Genomic DNA, 21813 nt, shown 5'->3' on the forward strand with positions numbered 1-21813 from the left:
TAGCATTACAATAATCCATGATCTCTTATTTCTTAAATTTTAAAGTAGTCATAAAAAAAGTTACTACAATAAAAGAATAATTCCACCAGTGCCAAATACCAGAGCATTTTTCCAGAAATTTTTTCCCTCCCACGAATTTTTTGCTTTAATTTTTCCCAATTTTATTTATTCATTTAAAAAAAAATTAAGATATTTGCCGGATGCTCTGTTACTCAAAAACTATTTGCTACGATTTCATAAACATTAAGAAAAATTCGTGGGTATAAATGAAGAAAAATCTATTTTTAATTTCCCTGCAAATTCAGTGAATTTAGAAAAGAAAAACATTGTGTCTACGATACAAAGCTCCCTATATTCTAATTTATACAAGAATGAAATCGGGTAAAAATTGCTAGTAAAAATTTTGCCACCGGTTACAAAAATCAAGGAAATTCAATAAAACCAGTTAGAAAGAATTCGTTGAGTGTTAGTGGCCAGGTTGCTGCATTAACATGCTGTTATCTTCTGCTTTCCTAAATTCAAACTGTTATTTTCTACTAACTTGTTTTCGATTAGAAATATTATTTTCTATAATATTTTTGTTACTATCTTATTGTGATCATGAATGTAAAGTTATTAAAAATCGTAGGAAATTGAGATTGTCTGTGGTTATTCTATACTTCTGTTTGGGGTTACTCTGTACTCAGTACATTATACGTGTGATTTATCCAAATTTGTGAGAAGTATACAACGTCCGTTTATTAAAACGTAAGGCATTTTATTTTGTTCGAAACACATGGTACTAGGCGATATGTATCATAAAATATCCTATTCCAAACACGGGCAGCTATGCAAATAACACGATCGGTCTCGTGGATTCTTTTTATGTATTTCAAACAAGCAGGTGACAAATCACGGTTGCAGTTGAGCTTTTCCTGCCGTTTGAAGCAAGAGAACTAAATTATCATCAGTAAGTTTTATTTCCTAGTAGTATAAATTAATATTGGAAAGGTTGCTACTTTTTTCATAGTATGTTATGATTTACTCATATAAGTGATTAGTTATTTTAGCAATTCATCATAAATATTTACTGACTAATTGCGTATGAATACTTAGATTTTTTTCAGCCAATTATGCAACAATTAGTCGCTCGTTTAATTACTAATTTAGTCTTTTGTTACAATTATCAACACATTAGTGACAGTCGTCAAAATTTGAATTACATTGATGTGAAAAAAAATATATATGGTTGAGCAATGGAAAAATAGAGTTGTTTAAACGTGGGCATTTTTCTTCTGCTAAATACCGCACTAAGCTGAAAAATGAGCGCTTTAGGCTTAAATAAGTGAAAAATGCAGTGATATGACTTAAGATTGATTTATAAATATTTATATTATTAATATATTATGGTAGGCAGAACAAGTTTGTTTTTAGAAAGTAAATCCTAATAATAAAACAGTGCTTATATTTTGGAAAAAAAAATGGAACCGTACTATTAAAAGGACAAAAAGGATAAATCAATATTAGTATTAATATAATTATTATATAAATATAATTAATATATTTAGTATAGTTATACCAGTATCAATAAATCAGTATCGTGTAATAATCTATTGCACTAAATACGTTGCATTCATTTGAATGATAGGCTATTGCTAGCGAATATTTATAAGTTTCGTCAGTTTTAGAAGGATCCAAGTTACTGCAACACTCTAAAACTTATAATTGCATTTGAAATATTTTTTAAATGGTAATTCATCTTGAATTACTTTACTGTTAAATAAATCAATGTCATTTATTTATAATTTAATATATATACTATTCTTGTGCCCGCATTGACGAGGTTGACAAAACCATGGCACATTGCGTGAATACATTTGGGTTCTTGCACTTCGAGAAAAAGAAGATCACGGATACCCACACTTGTGACCTATGACGTCAGCGACAGTTTATTAACAAAATGGCGTGTTGAAGTTGAGCTTAGTTTCTTCACATAAGTTAGCATGTTAAATAACGTTAAATTAATTTAATACAGCGCCATTTCGCGCATCAAATTTGTTAAAATATAATTTTTTTCTCGTCTACGTCTCTTACTTAACTTGAATTTATAACTTGTTTATGTATTTTATTGTAACCGTGATATATTTTTGTTTTGTGTACCTGGCAACTTTGATGCATAATTAGTTTGTGTATGCTCTACATGGCTTCATGCATGTCTTTGTGTTAAATATGAAATATATAGTGAAAGAATTGAAACCTTTGTAAAAAATCTTTATGTAAGAATATAGAATGTGTCCCTTAAGAGAAATGGTACTTGACGGGTTAGGCTTACTCGAAGTAGAAAGGAAAGAACAGTTGCTAACGTAAACAAATGCCACGTTTCAACAACCAATCTGTATCGAGATACCGACACTACGTCACTTGCTGGTATCCCATTAGCGTTTCAGTCAGTTCTGATTTTACTGGAAACCGCTGAGATTTTTATTATGTTTATTTTATTTTATTTGATGCATTAAGATTTTTTCTGAGTTTGGGGTTGTTAGACATGAAAGAAATGTCTTCTAAAAGCATGTTCATTTTCAAGCTAGTGCTGGAATATCACTGAATGATTCAATTAATGAATTGGCGTCATTGTTTAATATTTATGATGCTAGATTAGCATTAGCAAGATTAACCTTACGCGAATGTTTTAAATAAAAATTGAAGTATTAATTACTTTATTATAAAATGATTTAGGCAAAATAAAGCTGAAAAAATTCAATATTTTTTTAAACTTTCTTTTATTTTCTTTTTTCCATTCATAACAAAGGAAAAGTTATTTTCATTGTTAGATGCATAAATTGTATCGTTTTTTTTAAAAATTATTAATTTTGTTTCGTATTGTAATAAAGCTATATAATATTATGTACTGCATTCTATACGTTGCATGTTATTGCTAGCAGGCTTATCGACTTTATGAAAATTTCTTATGGATGTCAATAAACTTTGCCATTGTTAGGAGGATGCGTGTTACTCAAATATTACAAAAGTTAATTATATTTGTATTAATTTTTTTTCGAATGGCAGCTATGACACGCACCTGGACACTACATTTATCCTAGTGTGATGGCAATACTTTATCCTAATATAATGTTAATTCATAAAGATGTGTTTTTCTGAAATATTAAACTGTATTTAATCCACAAATTATGATTAATTTGTCTTATCTTCTATTCTGAGAATTTAGAAATGCAGCTAAAATTAGTCCATTATTTCAGATTTCTGTAACTTTCACATAATAAGACACATTTTTAGCGTGTTTAACCATAGTAAAGCTTAAATTTGCTGCAACCCTTAATATGGTGTTAAGTAAAATATATTACAAACCTTAATATGGTGTAAAGCTGGATAGAATATTACAAACCTTGATAGGGTGCTAAGCTGAATGTGATATTTTAAACTTCAATGTGCTGCTAAGTTGAATATGGTGTTACGAACCTTACGATAGTGCTAAGATATATATCATATTTCAAACCTTAATATAGTGCTAAGTTGAATGTATTACATTGTTTAAAACCTTGGGAAACAGTTTTTAAATAAATTATTTTATTACAGCCCCTAAAGAGCCTTTTATACAGCCTACTTAAAAAAGTTGAGAATATTAGCTTTATCTATTATATTTATTCCGCTATATTTTGTGAGAAATATCTTTTATCTGCTAAAAGAAATAATAATATCACACAATAAAACATTTTGTCGTATTTCTATATTAGACGTTATAATATCGGTTTTCTTGTTTGGTAGGTTGTTGTAGTCGAACATAGTTTGAAATTTTTAAATGTGTTAAACCGTAATATCGCTCAATTTTTTTAAAATTATTATTATTATTATTTATTAAGTCGTACCATATTATCATTGTTCTCAAAATTGATTTCACGGTACTGTAATTCAATTTGAACCGAAACATAGTTCAATTTAACAATTTTAAGATATCAGAATTGTTTATTTATTTATTTTTTAGGAAAATTTTAATACAATCTCATGTTTACGTGTGGCTCATTTATATCTGTAACCAATACCATTTTGAAGTATTGCGTCTCTGTTAAAAAGTTATTCATTTTAGAAATTAAATATATAGATCAGTTGTTTATTTGCTATTCATTAAAAGTTATTCATTAAAAAACTTAATATATTAATTAGTTATTCATTAAAATTTCGTTAAAAAGTTATCAGAATTGTTTTCTTTTGTAAAATTTTATTGCATAACATGACAATCAGTAAATTGTCGAAGACAATTCTTGAATAGAATAATATTGTATAGGTACTACATATAGTGGAAAGGAGATTAGCATCGTTTAGAAAATCATCCATTACAATAGAGAGTTGATCACTGCGTTATTACATAATATTACAATGCAGGTTGTAAATTGTCTAAGGGTATTCAATAATTCCACATTGCCGGAACCGTAACCGTAAAAAAAAATCCATTGTTGGGGGCACCCCGAGAGGGGAGGAAACGGGAGGAAGAGAATAATGATGGCGATAGGTAAGTAGGCCAGCTTAACTTCCGCGTTTGCTTGTTTCTATGTTTTTTTGTGTGTTTTAACCACCACCTAGCTACAGGGTATAGTCATTGGACTCACATGGGTGATTTACGTGGGGGATTGTTCACTTATTCTATATGGAATTCCATAAGGAACGAGAAATCGAATGAAATTCATGGAAAAGTATAGATATTTTGCTGTCGCCTAATGATAAATGAGTAGAATAAAATTATTTTTAATTCTTTTAACTATTTTATATTTTATTTTATTAATGAAAGAATGAAGGATGAAAGCGTTTCGTTTTATTTATTGTTAACAAAAAAAGGGATAAATTTTGACTTCATACCATATTTGCATTTTGTATATTTTTTCCTTTTACATGTTTTTTTAATTTCCACTTCATTTAAACTGATATCCATTTCAACTACTGTGTTATTTTCGCAAAATTTGATTTATAAAAAAAAAAAAGAAACAAAAAAAATCGAGCATATTTTTTTATCATTATTTATTAATTATTTTAATATTTATTTACTAGAAATTCAAATTTTTTTTTTCGTAATTTATTTTCAAAACTATTTACAATTTTTTCGCGATTCTTATCTTAGGGTGCGATTAAGTTTTCGATCACATAAAACAAATTCTCAAATTAAAGTTTAGTTGCTTTCAATCTGTAGTATCTTATTAATTTTCATTAATGCTAAATCGAATTTATTTAAATAAAGACGCTAAAGTAAAAAATCTAATAACGTTTTTTACTTTAGCGTCTGAGTTGAATATAAACGTCATCTATGTTCATCTCAGTGTCTGTTTCATTGAGGTGAATGGTTTATTTGAGGTGCCGGTTTAATTTTAGTGAGTTTTGTTTGAGTGTTTCATTTAAGTGAGTGAATCATTTGAGTGTCTGTTTCATTTTAGTGAGTTTTATTTTAGTGAGTTTTATTTAAGAGTTTGTCTCATTTAAGGTAGTGGTTCAATGGTCCATTTATTTTAGCATAAATTTGTTTCCTTTAAGTGAGTGCTTTTCTTAGAACACCTCTATCATCTACGTGCGTGTGTTCATCGTAGTGTCTATTTCTATTACGCGATTGGTTTATTTGATTGCTTGTTAGAATTTTGCTTGAATGTTTGTTTAATTTAAGTGTGGGAATTAGGTATTCAGTGCTTGTTTCATTTTAGTGAGTTTAGTTTAAGTGCTTGTTTCATTTAAGTAAGTGATTCATTTGAATGGCTTATTTTGGTAGGTTTTGTTTGGGTGTTTGTTTCCTTTAAGTGAGCTATTAATTTGAGTGTCTCTTTCATTAAAGTGATTGTTTCATTTACGTGCCTGTTTGGTTTTAGTGAGTTTTGTTTCAGTGCTTTTTTTCATTTGAGTGCCTGTCCTAATATATTATAATAACGATACTTTTTTAATAACCTTATTATTTAAGTGCAGTTCAGATAAATATTAATATTTCAGACTAAATAAATATAAGTGATGGGATATCGAATGTATTTGGTATTTAATTTAATTATCCTAACTTAAAACTACTCAAAATAAATAAAACTTTGACAAAGGGGAAAAATAAAAAGCAAACACAGTAATCACTTGTATTCTTAAAGACATAATTAAGTGAAGAGGATTCTTAAATAATATCCTTTGATATCGTAAAGAAATAAAAAAAAACTAAAATGAATAACTAAAAACGCCATAAAAATATTTATGGACAATCCCAGACAAGCAATCTGACACTCAGTTTCAAATAACTAATTATTAAGAATAACTTTTTTGTAAATGAAAGAACAAGTTAACTATTACAAAAGATTTGTATAAGTATGTGAATATCTACACTTAAATTTAAAAAAAAAATTTCAGACTCAAACTCTAATTATTTAGAACAAAAAACCACACAATTTTAATTATGTAGACATATAAGACTTTGATAAGCTGTTAAAATATTGAATGTTATTTGTTTTAAAATTTCTTCCTTATTATTTTGAATTTCTTTTTTGCCAAATTAGAGATTTTTATTTTAATAAATTGAAGAAATTTTTTTTTTTTTACAAAAAGTAAATGGCATAGAATAATTTAAAACATAATTTATTTTGTTTTTTGTCTTCGTTAATATAAAAATGAAGCACCTTTAAAAAATGCAGCAAATATGTTCTAGATATCTAAATATAAATCCCACTATTAAATCTTTGAATCATTTATAGTTCTTTTTTCATCTTTTACTAATATATAAATTTCTTATTTATTTATAATTTTAAAAAATATCTATCATTATTAACGGCAAATGACCTATAAAAAGCTGCTTCATTCGAAAAATTCCTTTTAACATTTCTATTGTTCAAAGGCAATTTTCCTACTTGATTAATAATCCCGGAAGAAATTTAATGCAATAAAACTGGTTTTTATTTTTAATTTATGTTTAAATTGAAATAAAAACCAGTATTAGGTTATTTAATTTGTGTTTTTGTTCCACATAAAGCATAAAGATCGAAATATTTATGACAAAACAATGCCATATTAGAAATATTAAGCATGCATATTAATGGAAGAATTTTTCAATAATATTATTTGTTCCCCTTTTTCAATTATTGTTTATATCTTATTCTATTTTTAATTTATTTTATCAAACTTTTGTGAAAAATAAGAAAAGAGGAATGCACGAAAAAATGGATTCGTTGCAATTAGTTTTATCTCCTTCTATTGAATTTTCAATTTGTTAAGTTTTTTATATTTGTTTTTCTAATGAAAAAATAAGTTAATTAATTTTACCCACTTTAAATTTTCATTCACTTTGATTCAAACTTAAACTGTTTGGATATTTCTGTTGTATTATTAATAATTCTTTGAATATAGAAATTCGAAATTTTGCGTATTGAAAATTCTGCCTAAAATATTCTCGTTATCAAAATAAGTAACATCGATTACTGTAGTAAATATAAATAATTTATATTGACTATCTGTAGAAACTCACTTTTATTTTTAACGGTATTAAAATTCATTATTTGAGTTAAAGCTAGATAAGTATGTAAAGCGTGTAACAAAAAAAAATTAATAACTTTTGATCTAATGATAGGATCTTCACATTCTATGACTCAATCTTAATGTTTGAGGGGGTGACCTCAAACATGCTAATTAATTGCTGCAGACGATATTAGTTACGAAATAAGACACAAAAACGTACTTTCTCTAAATAAATATACCTTTTTTTCAACTGATTTGGATTTATGATTCCCAAAATATAGGCGGTAGCCGCTATCTGAAAAATATGGTTCTACTAGTTTGCTCAGGAGAGTGATCCAAAGTTTGAACCTCTTAATGTTAATTTTTACTTTTTTCGTATTTTATTATATTTAGAGAACTTTTTAAGCGAATTCAAAATTTTTTGCGCCCAATTATAAAATTCGTTTATCCGATGATAATTACATGCACAAAATAACTTAATAAATATTTATTATTTTATTTAAGAATGTTAAAAAAAAATTTAATTGTTAAGTGTAAAATTTTCACATCATTTTAAAGAATTTAATTTCATATGGCAAAATACAAGATTTGAACGTAATCGGTCGAATAGTTCGTGAAAAATTGAATTTCAAAATAAGTCAAGATACTTCAGATTCGATTTCTATTATTAAATGATTTTATAATAATTTAATGATATAAATTATAATAATTACTCTTATTAATTGAAATCTACATTAAATAGGAAAGACTAACATTAAAATGAAAAAAAAAAGTGAAAACGCCCAATGCAGTAAATGCGCGTTCTTAAATTATTAATTATATAACGATATCATTATGGGAGATAGTAATGCCAATGCCTTATGTCATATATCATATATTATGTCATATCCGTCCATGTTTTATGTGAAACCCAAACATTATAGCACTCGCAATGTTTTCAAATAATTGCTGTCCGTGATTGACCTTACACGCGTTTGGTATCATTTAATTTCTTTTAATTAATATTTTAAATAATGTTAAAATGTGTGCGTTTTTTTAAATTCGTTATGGGTCTTTAATTTGTTAATTAAAAAACCTGTTTTGGGCAACCATAGTTGTGCTTTTTCTTTAAGTACCAAGTATCAACATATATCTTAATGCATCTCTATTATTTTACATTTTTACTACACATTTTATACTCATTTGAATATTAGCTATTCCAATATATCACATGAATACAAAATGAATTTATTTTAGTTTTCTTTAAAAGGGTTGAAGAACAATGTTTTTAAAATTGGTGTGTTTGCTTTCTTTGCATACTACTTAATGCCCTTATTATACGAATTGTTTATTTATTCATTAAGTTCTTTTTTTCGTGGGGGGGGGTTATATTGGAATGACTTTTTCTTTTCTTAATTAGCAGGTAGAAAATAGGAACTAATTTTCTAAATTTTTATTCTTTAAATAATTTTATTTTATGTACAGTGTTATTATGAAGCGGGTTAAATTTTTTAAAGGATTTTTGTTCTAAAATTTAATCATGTTTTACTGGCTGCAGATGTAATAAAAATTATATAATTATAGTTTTTATTAATAAAAATCAATAATTTTAATAAATTAATTTTAAAAAAATTTATAATTTTAATAAATAAAAATTAAAATTATTAAATATAATTTTTATTGTTGTCATAGATTATGCCTTAGTCATATGTAGGAATTTCTAAATCTGATTTTATTTAGCAGCTTAAATTATTTTGATTTTGAAATTAATTGAATTCAAAATTTTTTTAAATTTTATTTATTTATTATTATTGTATTTTACTTATTTATTATTATTTTATTTCTATTTATTTTTATTGTTTTCCTAAGTCCAGAAATGTTGTGTGCCATTTTGCCGTTATATATGGATTGAAAATATTCATTTCTATTATATTTTATTTTCTGAAATGATTTTAAATTATTAGAAATTCTGTTAAGTCCAGATTTCGATGTTGCACGATATTTATCAATTGCATTTGCATAAGATTCTGCCTTTGATTTTAGAAATGATTTTAACTTTGAAATTTTATATATTTATTTATTCTTGATTTTTGAAATGATTTTTTTAGTAGAAGGTTTCTATGTCTAGAATTTTATGATGTGGGATATTCTTTAATTACATCTTATCCATATATTGCTCTAAAATCTCTGTACTTCGATTTGTTTTTGATGTCTTATTTTTTTATTTATTATTTGTAAATTTTTATTTACCATTGTAAATTTTTGTAACAGAATTATTTGATTATTTTTATTTCTTTAAAAAATTAAAACAGTAGAAATTTAGTTAAGTCCATAATTTTATATTGTGTTACATTCTTATATTAAGTACGACTAATAATCGGTATTTTTTGTTTGTTTCTTGCAAATATGTGATTAATATTAATCAAAATTTTCAACTTTTATTTTGGTTTATTTTCTAACGTTATCTGCAACATTAAAATATTACTCGCAAGATTTAAAAAGAACTGAACATTTATAGACGAAAAATAATAGCTTCAATACAATGTATTACACAATATTATTATCGCTAATGTCGCACAGCAGTTACATAAAAACACCCAAAACGTGTTCATTCCAACTGGTTCTAAGGAGAGGTAACAAAAACCACAAGGAAGCTTTTAGGATTCTTCCCACTGAGTGGAACTAAAAATAGTTTCGTTTTTCCAACTCCACCCAAATTCGTGAATGTCTGCTGAGTTCTCTTTAAATATGCTTCTGGGTTATCCACTGAAAACTTTTCGAAGATTTTGAGAAAGTTAAAAATTTGTAATCAACTATTGCTCATCTAAACACTTCAAATATGCAAACTAACAAACAACTCGTGACGTAAAATATCTTATCGCTTGCTTCTGTAGAATGTTATTTTCTGGCACTTCACTCTACTGTTTATTTTGGTTGCACGTGAAAACGAATGTATTCGTAAAATGATCGCGTTCTTGTTTAAAGCAAAATTATGATGCACAAAGCAGTCATATTAATCAGTATGAAACAATTTTTTAAATGTGAAACAATTTTTTTTTGTTGTTGAATTGTGTTCATTTTTATTAATAAAAATTATCTTTATTTTAAGGAATTGTAAGTGTTAAAGTAGGTTAGAACTAGGTGACGTACAGAAAATTGTCTGCGTTGTTTTAGAAAAGAATATGAAAAAATTAACAATTATTTCGATTAACTAAGTAATCATTTTTATCTACATGATTATTTTGGTTGGCTAGGTAACGCATGGCAAACTAGGACTTGAAGAACTTTCTTTAGTTCTAAAGCTAAGTAATTTAGTTTAAATTTATTTCGATAAATTAGTTTCGAAAAGTCTAATTTTTATTGGTTGCGTAACTTAAGTAGCGATTTTAATTTTTGTAATGTTTACATAGAAAAGTATTTCGGAAGTTTCTAATTTGTGCTAAAGTTTATGAAAAAAAGCGATTTTTTCCCCCTGCAAAATTTGATAAAATGGCAACACCTCTCACTGATAGCCCTGCTATGGTAATCAGCCTGACTACGAGTTGGACGATTTATTTTATTATAATCGTTTGGTTATTTGTTTTTATTCCAATTCTGTGTTATGCTTGGATGTTTTTTTTAAACGATATTCGAGTTTTAGGACAGATTACTTTTACTTAACACCCAGGATAAATTATGATTTGATTTAAAGGTTTTAACTCTTCCCAATTTTGTAGTTTTTGCATTTATTTTCATATTGAATGCAATATCTATAAATTTATATGCTAGCTATGCACTTTCAATTCTATTAAACTAATAAAAGAATAAATTCAAATAAGTGTTATTGCTCATGGTTACTATATAAATGCTTTCCCATAAATTATTAATATAGATTTTCCTTTTCTCTGTAGTAGATTTTATCGTATAACAGATTTAAAGGAAAAGAAATAAACAAGAATTGTTAAAAATATGATAAAGCCACTAAGTTGAGGTGTGTTAGTGTAAAGTCTAATCTTCCTACTTATTAGGAAGCTCTCCTTTGAGAAGGGTGAATATAAACTTGATGCAATGACGTCACAGTGATTATTATTCGTTCATGGCTATTTTTAAAAAAATTAAGAACTTTGTCACAAACAGCCTTGATAACTTCAAAATTTACTAGCTCTTATGTATTTTTTATGAAATTTTTATCAAATAAAATTTGAATTTTTAAATTTTAATTCTTTTAAAGAACTATATATGATAAAAATTAATGTATTTTTTTCCCTTGATGAAATTTCATTTCCTGTTAATTTATGATAAATTTGAGTCATTATTATTTTTGAGAAACAACGAATGAAATAAAATAAAAGCAAGAGAAAATTTAAACTTAAAACTTCAGAAAATGGCTGGGAAAATAAGATAATAATAATAATTGAAGGTGAAACGAAGGGATTTCTATATACAAGGCCATACATGGAATGTAGAATTGTTGAAATCGTCTGCTCCGTTAGAAGGTAATTCTCGTTGCGCTACAGAATAAGCAAGATTTGGAAGTAATAAAAAATAGTGTTCAGGCATGAATAATGAAACCGGTTCAAGTAGCGGTAAATAAAACGTCAAGAAAACCAGATCTTGGTTCGGTTGAGGTTAGCAATATTATTTTAAACACTTTATCTTCGATATATAACATTTAATTTACGGAATTTATAGCTGGTTAAAACTTACTCAATGATTTTTTTTTTTTCATTTTAGTTAAAATATTTTTTCTCAAATTCTAGTCAATGATTTTATGTTTATTTTAACATATTTTTAAACTGAAATTGATACTAAGAATAATAATTTTAAGCCATTTTTTAATTTACTATTTTTTATGCGTTTGAAGTTTAAATAGCGTTTCAGATAAGCACAGGTAAATACTTTTGTTCCAATTTTCCTGTTGATAGTTAACTTCGTGACGCAGAACACATTTTAAATTTGTTTGGATAACATGTTCCATACATTTGTACTAGTTCTGGCATTACGGTGTTGTCTTCTAAGTCATCAAAAATATCTCATTTAAATATTAATATATTTACTATAATTACTTTGATTAATTCGTTTCGATTTTTTACAGTTCAGTTTCACTTAACTCCGTCGATCTATTCACATATTTACGCTTTAATGCATGGTTGGAATTCACACAAAATATTATACAGGATTACAACTCAAAAACCAAATTTTCTGAGAAATAATAGCAACAACAAAAAAATTGTATACAATAGTATTAAAAAAATCACCAGTTAATTTTTTTAAGATGATGAAACAATGAAACAAATTGAGAAAAAAAAAATCGTTTTCTTGGTTGAATGAATTTGGTAATTATTTTGCAAATTGTTCATTCGGACCGGTTCTAATTTTTTCAATTACTTTTCTGGAATAAGAGCTTTCGTGTTTTTCTTATGTTATTACATATATCCTTATGTTATTATTTATTCTTATCCAAAATTTAAAAAAATTCAGTGTAATTAAAATATTCAGTTTTTTGTTTTTATTATTAATCACCTTAATACATTCATCCCAGTTTGTTATTGTTATTATGCGAATTGTTTTTTTTCTTTCTCTTTTTTTTATTAGATGAATTTTTGTGGCATTATTATCATATTATGTATTTCGGGTTTATAAAATTAAAAAATAGCGTAATTAAAATATTTAGTTTTGTGTTTTGTATTATGAATTACCTAAATACGATTCAACTAAGTTTATTATTGTTATTTTACAAATTACATTTTCTTTTGGAAAATTTATTTTGCTTGTTTTATAATTGTTAATGTGCAAAACAAAAAAAACTTGCAGATGAAAGATATTTTTTGAAATCAGAGGCAAAAACCATTAGTTTTTATTTGAATTATTACTTCATTTAAGGCTATTAATATGTCGATACTTAATTATACACAAAAGGCACTCTATAACATTTTATAAGAAATATTTTGATGAATTTCGGTTACGTACAAACGTTTTATTTAATAATCGATTTTTTTTTCAAAAATAAATCTTTGTACTTTATCAAAACATAGTATTGTGAAATCGAATAAAAATTTTTGGCTAGCTATTTTTTATATATTTTACGTAATTGTTAATCATTTTATTTCACTCGCTGCCCAACTAAATATTTTAAATTTTCTATTTTTTTTTTATTTTTTATGTTTGGTTGACTTTATTTGTTAAGTCTCGTTACTTGCAGTTGCATTTATAACAGAAGAAATAAATTAAAATTATTATCTGCGTACATATTTTCTGCAAAACTTTAATTTACAAAAATCAAGATTTAAACTGTCTGAAACTTATTTTAAATGTTTTACACTTTTTTACAATTTTACACTTGTCTGTTTTTTTCTTCTTCTTTTTTTTTCCAATTTGAATATTATTTTTTATCATTTTGTCGAATTAAGAGTCCTACATTTTCGGATAGTTTAGTATTTCTTAAGATCTCTTTTAAGTTGGTCTCAATTCCAAATCAAATGCTTAATTTCCGAACAACATTTGGTTTATTTTATGTTATATCGTCAGAAGTTCTCGATATTTCAAGATATACCGCAAAATTTTTCCAATTTAACTAACCTACAGCCAATATTTTCATAATAAAAATTAAATTTGTGAATTAATATCGTATTCGATAGTTATTGTTACCGAAATTACTCACGATATTATCTTATTTGATGTGTTAATGATCAAAACATTATCGTATTCGATAATTATCGTCATCAATATTATTTACGAGGTTATCATATTCGCTATTAATATTGTCAATAATGATAGTTATAGTATCGTCGTCAATAATTATTTTCTATTAAATATTTATCGTAAAACTTAATATTCACAATTTTTTCTTGAGAAAACTTTTTAAAATATCGTAATCGGAATAAAACATCATTTATCGGAAAACATCGATATTCCACGATATATAGTTATATTGCTTTTACCCACCATGAATTACTCTTCTTATTTTCTGAAATGAAGTTTCATTTAAGTTAATTGTTAATTAATAAATAATATAGTTACTATTAATTAAATAATAAATTAAATATTGATTAATAAATTAAATATTGATTAATAAATTAAATATTGAATAATATATTAAATATTGAATAATAATATAAATATGGATTTATAAATATTGACATTGTTATATATAATTTGTGATACCAACAAATATACTTAATTGGTTGTGGGTACCCAAGCACTAATCTACTGTAATTATTGAATTCCAATCAAATCCTTTTTAATATAAACTTATGTTGTTTTGTTTTAGGCATCATTTAAAAGTACTTTTTCTTTCTTCCGCTATAAAAATACCACTCTTAATTTGTTTGCATATTTTAATTTGTTCGTCTAGACTTAAAATAAAATTAATAATGCAATTCTTACTTCCGTGTCGCTTACTTATTTTTCAATTTTCAATTCAATTCCTTTTTGTCAATGATCTATCGATGATTCGTTTAATAAAATTTTCCCCCCGGTTTATGTTCTTGGGTTATGCCTCAGTTCTTTTTTTTTTGAAACGTCCTTCATAATTCATTCTTATCGTTTGACAAAATTTTGACCTAGAACAGTTCATTTTACATTCTTTTTTCATTTTTATTTCTCTTTGAGATTAAGTTTTGTTTGATTTTAAAGACAACTATTTTCATTTCGCGCTAAAAACTGAGAAATAAAGTTTGTTTTTAAATAATAAAGAATTGTTGGAAGTTTTGGTTTGGTTTGATCAAAGAACTCTAAAAAAAAAAAAAAATTAATATGGAGTGTTTTACTCCTCTTTTTTGTTTGTGCATGTTTTTTAACGCTAGATTTTAGACTCTTATTTGATAATTATCATTATTGAGTCGATAATTTATTGGGTCGGCTGTTCAACGACGATTATAAAATATTTAAAAAAAAAATGTCGATAATTACCATATATTTCGTATTTATCACGATAACGTGAGAACACTTCAGAATCGTTATCACATTAGTAATTAACATAATATTAAAGATATAGGTAATTAGCGTTAGTAATTAACAACATATCGAGAATATAAATGGCGGTAATGACCAAAAGCATAAATTGTTGACTAAAATAATTAAATTTTATCTCTATGGATGGATTAGAGTTACAGACAAAAAATATTCCTTTTTAACTCGCGTAAACTATGTGCCTCCATAGGCAGACCAGTAATAAATTAACAACTTACTCTTAAGAACCCAGTTTTTCTAGATTTAGCAATCTGTTTCCGCTTTTGTTAACAGCAAAATAATAATAAATGAATCCAGCTTTTTTTAAATGGCAGCCAGATGAAGAACTAACGTATTTCCCCACCTTTCTTCAGTCCATCAGACAGAAGTATCGGGCTGTTTGCTTGCTGGGAAAGGCCAAGGTTCTCTTGCTTTTTTTTAATTGTTTTTTTTCGTTACTCCCTCACATCCTCTGCTCCTGCTTCCAACTCGTAGTAAAACTCGGTTGTAAAACGTGACCACACCAGAGCTAAGTGAAGGCCAAACCACCTCTCATGGCAGATCCCAACTTCCTGTATAACGGAGACAGATGCTCAGTATCTGGAGTAGAAACTTGTGGGTCTTTAGACTGATTATGTTCGCACCTTCTGCTTTGCAATGGGTTCTGTTACTCGCTGTTGAAGTACAAATTCCGCAGTCGAATTTTTTTGCAATTTTTATTTCTCGATTAAATTCAAAAATTCTTCTATATTTCATTCAAACCTGTAAGCCCTAAATTGTAAATCAGAAAACTATTTCGAAAATTGATTCCGTATTGAAATTCGTATGATTAACAAAATCGTTCTTTCGAATGAAACGCCAAATCATCACATCATGGACTATAAATTCCTGACAACAATCATCATTTTACAATAAAGCCATATTTAAAAAATAAATAAATGAAAGTTTTTTTACAATTTTTATTGCTTAATGCTGTAAGTGCGTCATTTGTATTTCATATAAACGCATAAGTTCAAAATTGTAAATCAGAAAACTATTTCGAAAATTAATTCCGTATTCAAATTCGTATGATTTATTAAATCGTGAAACACCGAATCATCACGGATTGTAACATTTTAATAATAATCATTATTTTAAAATAAAGCCAAATTTTTTTTTAGTTGCAAGTTATTTATAGCAAATTTTTGAAAAATTTGAAAGCTTTATATATCATATTTCAACTAAAAAATTTATTTATTTATTTACTATTTTTTGTTATTCTTTATTTCTTTATTTATTTTTAACTTTTCACTTACTCTAACGAAATAAAAATAAAGTATTTTATAAGTACAAAGCGAAACGTTCCAGTATATTTATAATACTGTCTTTACAAATTAAACTAAAAAATCGTTTATTTTGTCCCTGATATAAAAAGAACTGTCAATTTAATTCCGTTTCTTATTTATTTATTTATCTATTCATATCTTTAATTATTCGATCATTTAAATGTCACCCATACTTCAAACAATATTTTGGCTTTAAGAAAGAAGTAACATTAAAAAATAAGTTTTGCGCTTTTAGCAAACATAAAATTCGAAATATTAATGGAAAGATAAATTGAGAATAAAAAAAAAAACGTTAGCACTAAGTTCCTTTTTACTGTCTCTGATTTTTGTTTCAGACTTTACAAGTGAAGAAAAAATATCGCTCATAAAATCCGTTCTAAACAGAATTTCTTGCAAATAATAATTCATATTCCTCTTAAATTATTAGCATAATGTTGTTTTTAAGCTAACAATCTGTTATGAAACTGTGATGTCTAATATTAAAAGCAATAATAATAATAATGATGGGGAGTTAACATTTTTATATTAGTCTATGACGAATGCAATAAAATTCCGGGGTAACGTTTTCATTAAGAATTGCGTGCAAAGAAATTTCTAGCGAACAAGCTCATTAGTATTGATGGAAAAATGTGGTTTCACTAAATGAACTGAACATTGGGACATATTTGCAAGTAAAATTTCTTGTCTTAGATGAGGAAGTAAACGTGGAACATGATCTGAGCAGAACGTGATGCTTTATGTGGGGAACTTGGGCGGCTTGTCCAAAAAATAGACTCGTGCAACAATTAATGGGGCATGAAAAGTAGGAAGCGGTCGCCATTTTTCCGACTGACCTGTTGTAGAAGAAGAAAGAAATCGAATAATGATGATAAATAAATAAATAAAACCGGAAGCTTCGTAGTTTTTCAACAGCATGAGGAAATGGGAACAATCATGCCTATCGATGGAAATTATTGCGTAGGAAATGATGGAATGAAGAGATTTGTTAAAAATTATTTATGAAATTTTATGACCTGATGAATAAAGAAGATTGCGTGTAATGAAATCATGATATACAGTCTAAATGAGACATAAGAACGTAATGTTGAAACCCCAGTGACAAATACAAATAATTGGAAAATAATTACATTTTATGCAAAGATAAATAACTATGCATCATTTGATTTGAAGATTGATAGCTAAAGATTCATCTATTGATATAGTACAAAACCCGTTATCCGGAAATCAGAAAACCGGAACAAAATTCGATAAATTTTCCCGCTAATTTTTTAAAAAGATGTTTTTTTCTTCATAAGATTTTAGGATTTTTCTTTCTTTTTTGAAAGATGTTTACCTTACCATCAGTTTAGAAATAATCATTAATGTATTACTTCATCGTTTTTTCTTCCTTTTAAGATAATTTCCAAATATATATATATTTTTTTTAGTTGGGTTTAACGATAAAAAAACGGCTTTTTGTAGCGATTCAGAAAACCGGAAAAATCAGTTATCCGGAATAGCGATGGTCCCGATCGTTCCGGATAATCGGTTCCCTACGTACTACCAATTGCATTTGTTAAAAATTGCAAATGTAAAATTACTATTCCAAGCCGCTCAAGTCCATATTAGTTTCTTAAACCGGTTTCGAAATAAGTATTTTTGTTCAAAATTATTTTAAAATTGTTTATTACTCAACTAATGTTATTGTTAATTACTCAACTACGCCAAAAGGAACCTTTCCGAAAATGTTACCACACTTGTTCAAAAACAGGTATTTTTCCCCAAGTTTTCATTTAAATTGTTTTTTTTTAAAAAAAATAATTTTTTGTGTAGAAATGTTAGAAATGGGTAATTTAAATTAAATTTGAATCATTAATTAAGTAAGGCTTCATTTTAAAAACATTAATTAAATAAGCGATGAATTAAAAGCCCACACAAATATTTTTCAAAGCTGCTCCAAACCAAGTGCAAATTGTTACAACTGCAAATACCCAGCCATATTACTGGAATTGTTTAAAAGAAAAAACCACTCCTTTACATGAAAATTACTCCTTAACATAGACGTAAGGAAATGTTTTTATATGCAAGTACTGTAAATGTTTCATGAGAATATTATACAGTATTTTTTTTATTACTATATCAGTTCCGAAGTTTAAATTTCATTATTTTATTACACGAGTTCAGAGAACAGAAATCCTTATTAAAATTTAACTCCCCTCTTTAAGCGGGCGAAAAAGCAAGGCTTCCAGTAAGTAAACATGAACAAAAATTAGGAAATATCCTTTGATCTGCCGCAATATTTATTTATTTACTTTTATTGAAGCACGTAGTAAAGTTTAGAGGAAAAAAAAAATAGTTTTATGACTGCGCCCGTGTAAAGAAAGTGTGAAATTTGTAAATACAGAAGAAATTGTGCAAAATATATTTTAAAGTTTCTTTTTTTTTAATTTTTTCAAAGCGTTTGGCAGTTTTTTAGCTGTAGCTTTATGGAAATTTGAACCTTCCGATTTATTCGAATTAAATTAATCATTAATATATTGAAATTAAATCGCTAATAATGCTTCTTTTAAATGCTTTTTTTTAAATATTTTTTTTAAAATTTTTTATTTAATTTATTAGAGATTGATGTAGAATCAAAATCAAATATTTTACCAAAATGGAAACAAAATAAATTTTACTAACTGAATTAGTATTAGTTCTTCATTAACTGTGTTATAAATAATGAATAACAATAAATAGTTAAAAACCTTTTCTAAATTATTCATTTAAAAAATAATCTTTCCTGCTTTTTTAAAGAATTTTTTTTTTTTTTTAAGAATGTTATGTTAAATATAACGCAAATAACTTAATGTGTCAATTTGTTTACCTATTAGTTATAATTCCTTAAGTTTATGAGTGGGATCTTAAACTTAGTTTAATAAATTACTAGTTGCATACCCGTTCCTCGTGCAGGGTGAAAGCAATAAGTAAATAACCAATGAATCAGTACTAAGTAACAGTACAAAATGATGCCCTAAATTGAAACAAGTATGTCAAAACTTTAAATAAAACTAAAACAAAATTTTTTATTTATTTTTACTTTTTGCCTTTTCCGGTGACTTTACGCTATTAGATTAAATAAAACACATTTTTAAAAGTTCATTTCTATCAAAATAAGGATCAACTCTATTCAGTATCATTTGGCATAATGTTCTTGTATGAGACCAACTTACGATAGTCAAAATTTACCACTATCAAGAGATTTTTTCCTGTTCTTATACATTTCGAAAGGGCCGTAAAATCCTCTTTATTATCTATATTAAACAGCAGTAAATATCTATATTAATAGGTATCAAATATACTAACATAATACTTTTACCTATATTAGTATATATTTGGTAACTATAGAAATTGGACCAATCACCTAAATACCAGTAATGCCTATTACGAAGCGTCAATAATTGTGGGCCGAAAATTTACGGATCCCAAAGTTTCCCAAAGTGTGGTACAAAATATCTTGCAACAAACGAAAATTTCAAAAATTTTTATTTAAAAACAAAACTAGCTATGAAAATTTACGATTACGTATTTTTCTATTGGTTTTTTTTTTTTTTTGCAGAGTTAACAGTTAATAATTAGTGGTGTCAACAGCCAGTCGTTATTTTTAACTTTTGTGCATTTTTTTTAGTAAAAAATAAATCCATTTTTTCATTAGTGGTACACAGTTTTACGAAAAATTTAGAAAGGGTACACAAAAGTCATAACTTTGGGAAACACTGCCCTAAACGAATAAGTTACTTAACTCCATGAATTTTGCTTTTTAGAACATACCTTCTTTTTTACAGTTACAACCTATTAACATAATTAATTAGCATTATTGACTTCAATAAAAGTTTGGCGATTTTTTACTTTTCTTCTAAACGAATGAATACCGTTTCCCCATTAATTTTGCTATTTAATAAATTGTTTATTAAGTTATAGTACTTATTACCAAAATTAAGCATGCATCATAGGCGTTATTAACAATGTGCCGATCTTTTACCTTTCTCCTTTACGATATAGTACTATTTCTCCATTAATTTTACTTTACAGTCAGTAACTTTTCTTTTAAAATTTCAAATACCGTTAATTTTAAGTTATTTTAACATATTTAAATGTTACTTATTTTAAAAATGATATATATTGACATATTATTACATATATTTAAATATTACATTTAATTACATATTGAAGAATGTGCAATAAAATCCTTTTTTTTTTTTTTATTATTATTAATGAACGGCATGTGCTAGTAGTCAGTCGTCATTAATGTTATCTTTTAAAAATAATTAATTCAATGGCTATTTGGCATGGTGACCAGTGAGAAATTTCTAAAATTCAAACGTCTCTCCCAAACGATATAATGAAAATTTTATCGCGATTTTTAGTATCGATTTTTAGTACTGCCTCTTTCAATCACTGTCCGAATTTCAGAATGCTAGCTCAAATGGTTCTAGAATTTATGAGACACACAAACAAGACTCGCAAACTCTGCATTTTATTATTACAAATTATTATTTCAATATATTTTGATTTATGTTATTTTTAATATATATGCTAGTTTATTCAAAAGTTGTTTAAAAATTTATTTTTTTTCTTTGTCAGAGAAAAATTATTGTCCAAAAATTTTTGCAACACATTTTTGTCATCTCCTTGTCATAAAAAATAAATGATGAAAAAAAAAGAGGTCTATAATGAGATAAAAAATTTCAGAATTTTTTTTTGTTGCATTTAAAGAAAGAAAGTTTAAAATTATAATCTCTGATGAAATCAACAAAATATTTCATTCTACCCTCGGCGGGACTCGAACCCGCAATCCCCGGTTTAGGAGACCGATGCCTTATCCATTAGGCCACGAGGGCGATGCCTTTTAACAAATTACTAGTGAAGAATAAAAAATGCAACAGTGAGATTTTTAAAATAATTTTGAGTTATAGAACATTTTTATTGCTAAAAATTCTATCAATTGATAACAATAGGAAGTGCTTTACTTTTAAATTAATTTTCATTTTTATAATTAATTTGATTTTTTTTCTTTTAGCGCAAATTGAAATCATTCCCTGTAAAGTTTGTGGTGACAAATCCTCAGGAGTTCATTACGGTGTTATTACTTGTGAAGGCTGCAAAGTAA

The 21813-nt window shown here is 26.4% G+C and overlaps 1 protein-coding gene and 1 non-coding gene across 3 annotated transcripts in view; one reads left to right on the forward strand and one right to left on the reverse strand.

Annotated features, from left to right (window-relative positions):
* The window catches only part of Hr3 (nuclear hormone receptor 3 ROR-beta), a 108096-nt gene that overhangs the window by 69393 nt on the left and 16890 nt on the right, over nucleotides 1-21813 (forward strand). For both annotated transcript variants that reach the window (XM_043046612.3, XM_043046613.3), the window contains exon 2: nucleotides 21724-21809. In XM_043046612.3, the coding sequence (XP_042902546.1) occupies nucleotides 21724-21809 (86 nt within the window). The remainder of the gene's footprint in view (nucleotides 1-21723; nucleotides 21810-21813) is intronic.
* On the reverse strand, nucleotides 21472-21544 carry TRNAR-CCU (transfer RNA arginine (anticodon CCU)). Its single transcript has one exon. It is a non-coding gene; the product is annotated as a tRNA-Arg (tRNA).

Source organism: Parasteatoda tepidariorum, chromosome 3 (genome assembly GCF_982258835.1).
Source record: "Parasteatoda tepidariorum strain Cologne lab strain chromosome 3, Ptep-v5.0, whole genome shotgun sequence".
Taxonomy (NCBI): Eukaryota; Metazoa; Arthropoda; class Arachnida; order Araneae; family Theridiidae; genus Parasteatoda; species Parasteatoda tepidariorum.